At 40.6% G+C, this 12,113-nt stretch overlaps 1 protein-coding gene across 1 annotated transcript; it reads left to right on the top strand.

Moving 5' to 3' along the window:
• The first annotated feature begins 1,189 nt into the window (after positions 1 to 1,189).
• tcima (transcriptional and immune response regulator a) lies at positions 1,190 to 2,177 on the top strand. Its single transcript, XM_023288176.3, has one exon. The coding sequence runs from the start codon at positions 1,315 to 1,317 to the stop codon at positions 1,615 to 1,617; it is 303 nt and encodes a 100-aa protein (XP_023143944.1). The 5' UTR covers positions 1,190 to 1,314; the 3' UTR covers positions 1,618 to 2,177.
• The last annotated feature ends 9,936 nt before the right edge of the window (positions 2,178 to 12,113 follow it).

Raw genomic sequence — 12,113 nt, 5'->3', positions numbered from 1 at the left:
GTCACAAGGCAATTTCATGTTTTCCATGAAAACTCACAATTTTATTCATGTGCTAACATAACTGCACAAGGGTTTTCTAATCATCAATGAGCCTTTCAACACCATTAGCGTAACACAATGTAGCATTAGAACACAGGAGTGATGGTTGCTGGAAATGTTCCTCTGTACCCCTATGTAGATATTCCATTAAAAATATGCCTTTCCAGCTACAATAGTCATTTACCACATTAACAATGTCTACATTATATTTCCGATTCATTGAAAGCTATCTTCATTTAAAAAAAAACCCTGCTTTTCTTTACAAAAAAAGGACATTTCTAAGTGACCCCAAACTTTTGTATAGTAATGTACCTTTATCTTTTATCATACTGTTACACTGAATACACTTGATGATTTACTTTTATCTTTTTTCTTCTTTTTTTTGTCTGCATTTGTTCTCATTGTTTAACTCCACAAAAGAGGTGTCAACATTGTATGAGATTGATGCATATTTTAGTCTTGCAGCCAAATATTTTAATATTTAGTGCATGTGTGTGACCATCACCGGCCCTCCCTGAAAGCTAAGCAGACATTCTTACATACACTGAATACACTTGATGATTTACTTTGTAAAATGCCGAGATTAGTTCACGCAAAGTTCTCTCCACCTCGGCTGCTGCAAAATGAAAAATTGCTTTGACCTGACCTGCTTGACTGCACCATTAATAATCTAGAAATAGAGGAGACAGAAATTTACTGACACTGCTACTGTAGTTTTATTGTACTTAGGTGAATTTTAAAATCCTGGCTTTGTAGTTTTAACTGCATTTTTACACTATACTTCACTGTGTATTTCGTACCTACTGATGGGTCATTTAACGCAACTTAAATGACATTTTTAACTCAGTGTTGAGGATTGAATTCTTTGCACTTAGAGTCTACTAAATTATTAGTTATCTCGTGGCAACTTGGTGCATTGAGGCATGCAGTTAATTTATATTCCAACACTCCAGAATATGTCTCAGTAAGCAGTTTGTTTACTTCAAACCTCCCATCAGACAGATGTAGAGATATTTTGCAGGCTGGTTTCATCATTCAGAGGAGTGCTGGTAGGAGCTGCTCTCCGGGAGGAGGCGCTTCTGTCTGCTTCACGACTGCTGATGTCACCACTGGAGTCCAGATCTATAAATACTGACAGCAACTCTGCTCCACTCACTCACTGCACTCCCAGAGCCGCTCCCGACAGCAGTGCGCACCGAGCAACTCATCCTCACCGAGTTGAAGCGCTACATCCGGAGCCGAGAACCGCCACTCAGCCACCGGAGAAGAGCCACCATGTCTGCCTACGTGTCCTCGGAGTGCCGCCGGGTCACCCCCTCTGCCCACAGCAACAAGTTCGACACGGCGCACCGCAAGAAGGCCGTGGCCAACATTTTCGAGAATGTCAATCAGGACGCGCTGATGAGGCTCTTCCAGAAAACGGGCGACATGAAGGCGGAGGAGAGAGTGAGGAGCATTTTCTCCTACACCCAGGACCCGGAGGAGACGGCCCGGGCCCTGATGGCTCTGAAGCAGCGGAAGAAGGACAAGTTCCTCCAGATCACAGGCATGGTCCGACAGCTGCTCAAACTGCGCTGACTGTGTTTTATCTTCACCGTCTGTGTCTTTGTGGGCTCCTGTGTGGGCTGAATGTAAAACACTCCCAATTTGACTGGGTTACCGCCTGCTGCGGCTCACCTGAAGCGTCAGGTGGAGGAGAAGGTGCAGCCGGCTGCCGGGAGGGCAACATGCGGCGGCTGTCGCCTCGTGGACGGAGGTGACAGCGGAGAATCCTGCCTGGAGCGGGCGGAGCAAGATGAGCTGACTGGAAACATGAAGGGAATAATGTCTTCCCCCAGACTTGAATGAAAGCATTCCTGTGGATGCATGACTGTGAAGCAGCACCTTGTGCAGGTGCATCACTGTGTTGATGCTGGTGCACGAGGAACATGAGACGTTTTAGTGCCGAAGAACCTGCCTACATGAACGCCTGTCCTGAACACATGCCTTGTTTCTCAGCTTCTCTTTGTTGTACAATGAACACTGTTCATTAGTGGCCACTAATGTATTATTGTCACCAAAATGTCATAGCACAATGTGCATTTCTGAAAGGTTCCTTTGTTTGTCATTTTTAATAAATTATTTCATTGTATATTGAAGTTGAACTCGTGTTTGTCCTTATTACATGCATTTGCTTGGTTTGAATTTGTGTTTTAGAGATGGTTTAGTTTCACCACCACCATCAGATCACATGAGCTTAATATCCTGTTCAATTATGGCAGATTACTACATATTACTAGCAGCTGGGCTTCTGGTTCTGTTGTAGTCAAGAACAAAGGACATTACAGTGGTGCTGACCTTGATCACAGAGGGATTAGTGAGCAGTCAAACTATGAGGATGGACTGTACAAAAAAAGAGCAAAAAGAACAATTCTGGAGTCAAGATTAAACTCAGACACTATGGCCTCTTTGTTGGTCACACTCCAGGAAACCCTCACACTAAACAGTTGACATCACCATAGAAACTGGAAGGTGATGGTGTCAGTCTTGACTTCATGTTTCTGAAATTAGATGTAGATGCAGCAACTCATGCGTGTAATGTTGAGTCATGTAATCCAGGATTAGGTATATTTCTTTGTAGAAACACAAAGAAGAGACACACTGAGCACATTTCTGTCTGTGTTCTCCACTCTGACGCAGCAGATGACAAAGGGAGTAGGGTTACTCATGAGAGGATGTGGTTAACCTTCACTGGGTTTCCCTCACAGCGCTGTATGCCTCAGCAGACCGGCGTAAACCAGTTTGGCTCAGGTTGTGCTGGCAGGGTGTGGGGGGGTGGACGCTTTCTCTGCCTAGGAGTCTATTTAATCACCCCTGCTCTGTAGATAAGAGCCTGCCTAAGTAGCATTACAGGGTTTAGACGAGTGGAGGCTTTGCATCTGATTCTTTACCTTCAATTAAAGCATAAATGGCCCCTCCATTACTGCAATCTCCTACTACATTTACACCTCTTTTCTAAAGCCTTTTGGTGTATTTTCTATCAGTGGCAGTGTGTATGTGGGTTTATAGCTGCAGAAAAAGATCACTTGAGTGGATGTCTGCTAATCTGCTTGCTTTGATAGTCTCTCTGCCGGTTCAAACCGGTTCCCTGGGTTGTTGTGCCTGGTGATATCTGACTACAGGCGCCTCTCGCATGTGCTCAGCGAGCTAGGAAGCTTCAGTATCAGTTATCCCAAAAGTGTGAAGATCTCAGGTGAGTACACACGTGGACGTGGAAAATTGTTGGTACCCCTCGGTTAATGAATGAAAAACCCACAATGGTCACAGAAATAATTTGAATCTGACGAAAGTAATAATAAATACAAATTCTATGAAAATTAACCAATGGAAATCAGACATTGCTTTTGAACCGTGGTTCAACAGAATTATTTTAAAAAATAAACTCATGAAACAGGCCTGGACAAAAATGATGGTAACCCTAGAAAAGACTGAAAAAAATATGACCATAGGGACATGTTCAATCAAGGTGTGTCCTCTAATTAATCACAGGTGTCTACAAACTTGTAATCAGTCAGTCGGCCTATTTATAGGGTTACAAGTCGTCACTGTGCTGTTTGGTGACATGGTGTGTACCACACTAAACATGGACCAGAGGAAGAGAAGGAGAGAGTTGTCTCAGGAGATTAGAAAGAAAATTATAGACAAGCATGTTAAAGGTAAAGGCTATAAGACCATCTCCAAGCAGCTTGATGTTCCTGTGACTACAGTTGCACATATTACTCAGAAATTTAAGATCAATGGGACTGTAGCCAACCTCCCTGGACATGGCTGCAGGAGGAAAATTGATGGCAAATGGAAGAGATGGATAATACGAATGGTAACAAAGAGGCCAGAACAATCTGTAAAGACATTAAAGGTGAATCTCATGATTGTCAAGATATTCTAGACAGAAATGTGCTGCCGCGTGTCAGAAAGCTTGGTGTCAGTTGCAGGTGTCGTCCTTGGAGGAGCAACTGGTGCAGCTGAGGGCTGACCTGGAGAGGCAGGGACAGGAGTACAGGAGTACAAGAGTCCTTCTATGAGCCCTGATCTAAATCCTATTGAACATCTGTGGAAGGAGCTGAAACATGCCGTCTGGAGAAGGCACCCTTCAAACCTCAGACAGCTGGAGCAGTCTGCTCATGAGGAGTGGGCCAAAATACCTGCTGAGAGGTGCAGAAGTCTCATTGACAGTTACAGAAATCGTTTGATTGCAGTGATTGCCTGAAAAGGTTGTGCAACAAAATATTAAGTTAAGGGTACCATCATTTTTGTCCAGGCCTGTTTCATGAGTTTATTTTTTAAAATAACTCTGTTGAACCACAGTTCAAAAGCAATGTCTGATTTTCATTGGTTAATTTTCATAGAATTTTTATTTATTATTACTTTTGTCAGATTCAAGTGATTTCTGTGACCATTGTGGGTTTTTCTTTCATTAACTGAGGGGTACCGACAATTTTGTCCACGTGTGTCATCACCGGTGACTCCAATGAGAGGGGAGAGCTTGTGTGCTGACGCCAGAAACCAATTAGTCAGCTCAGACAGCCAGGTGCCCTCGCTTATATCGAACTGCTACTTCTGTACAACTTTTAATAAAGAGCAAAAGGCTATTTCAATAAGAAAAACCTTATATAATCTAATAAATATGTATAAGATAAGGATCAATTAAAAGCCAGAAGTGTATATTTTATTCTTATTACTCCACACAACGTGGAAGAGTAATGAGACCATCGGGATACACTTGTCCGTCTGTTACTCTGTTTGTCTGTTAGCAACATTACTCAAAAGTGGAATAACGGATTTGGATGAAATTTTCAGGGAAGATCAGAAATGACACAAGGACCAAGTGATTAGATTTTGGCAGTGATACTGTCACTGTGGATCCAGACTATAGTCTGGATCCACAGATTTGTAGAATATTTCTGTATCATTGCGAGATAGCGGCATGGAGTCACTGGAACTATGACAAACAAGTGAATGCTACGTCAGCGGCCTGCTGACAATCACATGATTGCAATCCTGCTAAAAATCCACCATTGCTGACTTATTTGTCAGAAATCATACAACCACTGAGCAGCCTTGTCAGAGTACTGCGCTCTCTGAGTGCTTTTCTTGTGGCTGTTTTCATCGATACATTTGGAAACTATTGACAGATTTAATGATGCTGAGTAATAATTAGCTTGTAAATTTTTTTATAGACAACAATTTAATAGGCAGTAAAGTTACTTTAAAGCTTTAAAGCAGCTAAAACCAATGTTTTTATAATGACAATGTCTGAAAAGACAACTTAAATCAAATTTGACCATAGAACAGAAGTTGATGGTGATGAACCTGCACAGAATTATCACTTGAATCTGCAGCTTCCCTCAGCTTTACAGAGCTTCATAACACATTTCAAGTCATTTCAAGCAGCTACAAATAGCAGCTAACTGTTGAACTTATTTGAGCATTTAGAAACTTAAGAATAAGATATTTCTCTCTGGAACTGGTAGAGACCCAAAACAGAGCTAAAAGTGAGTAAATGATGGAGGGACCTTTGCAAAGTGGTCATAAATACCCCAAATGTTGTTGTTGTTTTGTAACTGTAACTGTTTCCTAACAAATTGATGTGTTTAAGGTGATATCAGTGTTAATTAAAATGCAAAAAAGTTACTTATTACAGGTTTACTTTGTGGAGAGTCAGTGGAGAGAAGATTGATGTTAACCTCACATCTGTATGCTACACATGAAGCTACAGCCAGCAGCAGATTAGTTTATCTTAGGAGTCTTGCTGTCACCCCAAAATTGCTTTTTCTTATTCTGGCTTTCTTATTTCTTAAATAAAGGAGATATACAGTCTTAATTAATTATCTTAAGAGATGCTGGTCATTTTGATACTTTTGGAAAGAGCAATGTTAACTTTTTTCTGTTGTTACTGGTTTTTATGCTATGCTAAGCTAAGCTAAGCTAAGTGGCTGCTTCATTACCTTCAGATTTAATAAACAGATGTGAATGATATCTGTCTTCTCATCTGTCTTTGGGCAATAAAACCACTAAGCAAATTTCTCAATTTGTTCAAAGTAATAAAAATAGGAATATAGTATTACGAATTTCTTTGTGAGTTATAGAATGATTTTTCCCCCTCATCTCACTTTACCACTGTATTACAATTTGTTAAGCAGGCTGTCTATTTTTCTTTTATCTTGCAGCTGTTCCTTTTGTTTGGCTCATGTATCTAACACCAAGCAGCTTTTTTGCCCCCCTTTTCCCTTTTAGAGCTATCTAATTGTTAAGGAGAATAAAGCAAAATATTCAAGGCAGTTGTCTTGGCTGTCTTTGCTGTGTTGGCAGCGGTGTGCAGTTGGACCCGGGCCTGTCCTCTCCCACTCTCTTCCTGCCTTTCATCAGTCTTAGACTGCTTTGAAGAGAACACACTGTGGCAGACAGCCTTTGAGCCTGGAGGACAGTAACCACACAGAGAGAGAGGGGAAGACACAGGGTGGAGGTGTGAGTGGATCAGGGCCACAAATATATTATTTAAATGAGAATATAACAAATGGAGTGCAGAATTATAACTTTTCTGCAGCCTGATTGGACGAATATGAGTCAAACTGAATCATAATAGTTCACAAAAACACACAGAGAAAGCAAAATATTGTTTTTTTGTGTTTTAATCAGCTGAAACAAATCATTTTCAGAAATACTTGCATAAATAGTGTTTACAAATGAAATGTGTATTTGTCTGTGATTTCGGATATTTCTGTATGCAGAAAAATGTGGAATTAGAACCTAAACAAAGGATACTTATGCCTCTCAGATAGTCACAATTCTTTTGGTCCTAATGGTCTTTGTCTGAGAAACATACACAATACTGATAGAATGTAAGGCTACATGGCCACAAAATGATCTATTTAATCAAAGACAAACTGTTGCTGCACATTTTCTCCTTGTTTGGGCAGCCAAAACAAGATCTGTCCTGCTACTTGAAGTTGAATAGCAGCCTTTGTGCTATAAACACAGCCAGTGGAGATTAAACAAAGAAAGAGAACGAGGGAAGCGAGACGGAGAGGTACTACATTACAGCGCAGGGAGTGGCAGTCAACCCGATTCCAGTGTAGACCGGTTCAAACCAAGGTCTGTGATGAGGAACTAAGCATGAGCTGTACACAGACTTAGGATTAGTCAGCGTTTGGCTGGAAGATCCCTCCATAAAATCAGCAGCCCCAAGCATGTCGGCATCTTGTTTGATGAAATGGTGTGGACTGTGACACTCATATTAACAAAAGACTTCTGCTGATTCTATATTTAGCTTGTTTTTATAATAAATTCAGCTAAGCAGCTGGATGTTTCCCGAGAAAGGCATCAGAGACCGATCCCGAATTGGGCAGTCACTGACAAAAAAACACTTTTATTTCCATTTATCAAACACATTGTTTATTTTCTGAAGCTTTTAGAAACACGTGTAGGAGGTTACTGTCAGCCACCCAAGACTAGCTACTAGAATTTGCAACAAAATGTCTATAATTTAATGCCACCACGTTTAATGAGTTGCAGAGAATTGCATCCAAAGATACCATGTGAGTTATAGGTAATGGTAAAACCAGAAGGAGGTTAGAGGCAAATAACAGAGGTAGAAGGCTAAAACTGGTTCAGCTTTATAGATAAAAACATTGGCTTGTTGGTTGAGCAGTCTTCCACTTTATTTCAGGCTGAAATTATTAATGGATCACTAAGAAATTTTGTACAAACAACCATGAGGTTGTCATTTGTGCAGTTGCATAGCAAAAAGTCTCAACTATTGGAGGGGATTGAATTTTGATACTTCAAAAACTATAGTGATCACAGGATGATGTCTATTGACATGTTGATATGCTAATTTAATTAAGCTAGTCAAGATTTTCACTTCAATTTATTGCTACAGAATATAGTATAGACATTTTCTTAAATCCACTTTGAGTTTGGTCTTCTGCAAAACTAATGACATTTCCATCAGCCTCACCTGTATTCTGAAGTATTTTCAGTGCAAATGCAGCATGTTACACAAAGATGATGAACATTCTGCCTACATAAATTGCATTATACTGGCAAAGCATTAGCATGTTAACATTTAGTGTCAGTGTTTGACACATCCTGTGTCCCAAAATGACATACCTATACAACTAAACTGAATTCATATTTATTTCATGATTTGATTTAGAAACGAGCATATTATCGTACCAAAAGGTAAGACTGCAACTGAGACAGGAGAGGATAGTTGAGGAAAGTCAGCACCTGTCACCTAAGAGATGTTAGTCAATGTCCCATGTGGAACCATTATTATTTAGGTTTTATTTTCATTTGTTGGTAACTTTTGATTTTCACTTACCACTTGTTTAGGCATGTAAACCAAAAGTACATAATTAGGGTTAGGAAAATATTGGGCATTGTTTGACACTTTCACAATGACAACCACATATTAGAAGCCTGGTTCATTTAAGGAAAATGGAAGGAAAACAAATTTGGATTTAAATACACTACAAGTGTGAAGCTTCTCCCTCATTTTCTGGGTTACCAGGGAGATGAGCACAATCCAGTTATGACTGGTTGGCTGACAACGACTGACAATAAAGGAACAAAAAATGACAAGGTGCTGATTTAAAACATACTTGTAAGAATGCAATTTAGTTGTATAGGAAAGTAATTGTTAGGAGACAGGACGGCTAAAGGCATATTCACATTACTGTGGAAAAACAACCTTTGCAAATGTTGAGATTTTCTGAACATCGACTTGAGTAGATAACTGATAACTACTGCTTGAATGAAAAAGAAAAATTAATTACCTTTAACCCTCTACCTCTATCCCTCTACCCCTCTATCTCTATCCCTCAACCTCTACCTCTCTACCTCTTCTGTCCCTCTCAACCCGCCCAGCCAGCAGGCAGATGGGTCCCCTCACATTAGAGCCGGGTTCTGCTCGAGGTTTTTTTCCCTGTTAAAAGGGTGTTTTCCTTGCCACTGTCGCCTTTTGGCTTGCTCTGGGGGTCAGGCATATGGGTTCTGTAAAGCGTCTTGAGACAATTTGACTGTAATTGGCGCTGTATAAATACATAAAATTGAATTGAATTGAATTGAATTGAACTGAATTGAATTGAATTTGCACACTTGTGTGTCCGAATTTCTAGATCCACACATGAACAAATTTCCCTCATATCATATCCAGGCCAAACAAAAAATGACCTATTCTCTCTGTGAAAGGCCTACATTACGATGCAGCAGCCATTTAATTGTGATGGGCACTTTGAGCTACTGCTAACAGCATTAACGGTGTAGCTAAGGTGGTGCCACCTCTAAAACAGTGAAGGCGCATGATTTTCTGCTAAAGAGTGATCATGACCTTTGTGCTGTTACAGCAGTAAATGACATTTATTCTAATGATATGAAAACACATTCATTTAGTTTTCTACTTCCCAATGAACTTTACATTGGTGGAGCAACACTCATTCAGATAATTCTGCTTACTCATCAGTTCCAGGCTCCTAGTGCTTTGTTTCAGTCATTACAGTTGAATTAAAGCAGAGCCTGTCAGATTTTCAGTGTGTCACGATCAGATCCTTCTCCTTAACTGACAGACAAAGTTGTCTCCTCTGGTACAGAGTGATTTTGATAGTTCAGTCCAAAGCACTGCCCTATTGCTGCTCCACTTGTCAAAAGCAGCTGGCTGACTGTCTGGTCAGGACAAAACAAAGGTCAGAGGGTTATGGTGACGTAAGATCCATCCAGGAAGAGGCTCAAATATGTGAGAAGAAGAAGAACGCAGGAAAAGAATGGGCACTGACAGTCCAAGAGTTTTCCTTGAAGCACTGGCCTGTCTGACTCACAGCATTTTCTCACAGGGGCCCCATGTGTGTAGTGGCATCATCCGGATTAGCTCATGGTGGGAATACAAAACAGACAGACAGAAAATGAAAGACATTCTTCCCCATCAAAGAGGGATGCCTGGAATTTGGCACATTTGCAAATGTCCTTCGCTCGGGAGCAGAGCTGCGCACACTGAGGCCTGTCTTTGTTGTTTTTGGATGAGTAATTGCATTGTGCAGGCTTTGCTGTTCCTTCACATTAACATGCTGCGTCAGTGATGTGCTTGGAAGGTGACCCTTGCCATCTGGATGGACCCTACAGAGGAACCACGCAGACACCATGACGCATCATTCACATCCGTAACTAAAACATTCAGCGCATCATGGTGGCTCGGGATCACTGTGGTTTGCGACAGCAATCTGTCTCGTCGCTGTGGCTGCTTGTTGATTAACAAACACGGGATGGATGCCAATCATGTCTGCAGTGTAGTGAACAGAAAACATGATTATACACAGCAGCAGTGATGCTGTTTCAAGGAAACAGAGTTTCCATGTGGGGTGTTTGATGGATTAAATTCTTTACCGTGGAACTCATTTTGTTCTCTTATTCTTTGATTGCACTTGATGTTGTTGAGGTTAAACCAACTTTAATGTTGCTGACAGTTCCAAACCACAATCTTCAGAATTTCAACTCTGTTGATCCCCCAGTTTGGCCTGTCGAAACTCTGGGCGTCCACCCACATGTAGTGACAAATAAAAGGTCAAGTCTAACAGTATACAAGCACTATAACCAGACTGCATCTGGAATGTTCTTCAATGTGCTGTCACAAATCCTGTGTCTGCTCAATGAAAAATTTCACAGGCAAGGTGGAAGCAAGTTTTTTCAAGTATCTTTAAATTATTTCAACAGGATGGAAGTAAGCCAAAAGTATAAAGGGTTCAAAACAGAACAAAGCCTAAAAGTTCGCAACCATCCCAGATGTTGTGTGAGACTACTTCAGTAAACTGATGATTTGAGCTAAATGTCCATATCAACACGCTATCAAACACTGAGAAATACAATTTAATTTTTAGAAGGTATGATGTTCTGTAGCTGTGTGGAGCACATAATGCTAATGCTATTATTTTTTTGGTTATGGGATTTTTTTATGCCTTACATAAATAGTGACAATATGGAGATAATAGGAAATGAGGAAATAAACAAGGAAAGATATGCAATACATTTGCTTGACATTACAGCTCAGAGCACACAAAACCGTATAACTAATTTAACTGCAAATAAACCAGTAACTGCTGAGATGTTTCAGTCTGGACAAGAAATGGACTGACTGACAGCTGTCGGCAGACATCCGCACTGCCACACTCCTGAAAATGCTAAACCAGTACAACTCTATAGATCAACTTCAGCCGGCCAGCTCATCCTGCAGCACATTACCTGCATTTTGCATATGCAAACATGTTAAATTCGTTTTTGTGGTAAGTACACTGATGTCAAGTCTATTTCTGGTTAAAATCAGCAATGAAATAAAGAGTAATCTGTCAGAAAACGTACTCATTCATTTAAAATGATGCAAATCATCAACTGAGGCACAAATTTGTAACAAATTGTTGAGAATGCTACTTTATGCTGATTGCTGACTGGCTACACAGCTATTTGGTGCAAATATTGTTTGACTTCAACACGAGATTCACAGCATAAACCAGATTACTCTGGTGTAGGAGCTAATGAGCGCTTCATTATAAGTAAGAACTGGTCTTTGTCCGGGCAGGTGTTCCACCTGGACGCTAAAACAGTTTTGACCGCTGAAGAAGTCGCTGAAGAAGCCAGTCATGATGAATTGTTTATTTGAAATGAAGAATGTTGGACTACAATTGTTTAGAGCAATAAATGCACAGATTGTTGGAACACAAGCTTTTGTCTTGGGCTCTCTTCATCAGATCAGGTTTATCGGTGAATCAACTATTTAAGTCCTGGTGAAGCACCTCAGGGGCTTCAAGCATTGGCTTAGCCTCTACGTCTGGTATTAATGTGTCCACTTAAGAGATTTAGTGCTGTATAAGCAGTTATTAAGTAACTGAGAACTGAATCTTCTATCAAATGTTTTGACTTTTAGTAACCTCTCCATCTGTAACCATCTCTCTGACAGGACGGTCTGTTCTTTGAGTTTGTGTGAGATGACTCCCTGGAGTTACAGCAGAGTCATGTCCAGGGCTTGGTCAGGATGGAGGCCTCTATTGTTG

This window comes from Amphiprion ocellaris, chromosome 6 (genome assembly GCF_022539595.1).
Source record: "Amphiprion ocellaris isolate individual 3 ecotype Okinawa chromosome 6, ASM2253959v1, whole genome shotgun sequence".
In the NCBI taxonomy this organism is placed as follows: domain Eukaryota; kingdom Metazoa; phylum Chordata; class Actinopteri; family Pomacentridae; genus Amphiprion; species Amphiprion ocellaris.
Note: the sequence above shows the minus strand (reverse complement) of the source record. Positions and strands in the feature narration are given on the sequence as shown.

Bases quoted from the DNA above. Each gene is read 5' to 3' on its own strand.
- tcima (XM_023288176.3), top strand. From the start codon at position 1,315: ATGTCTGCCTACGTGTCCTCGGAGTGCCGCCGGGTCACCCCCTCTGCC.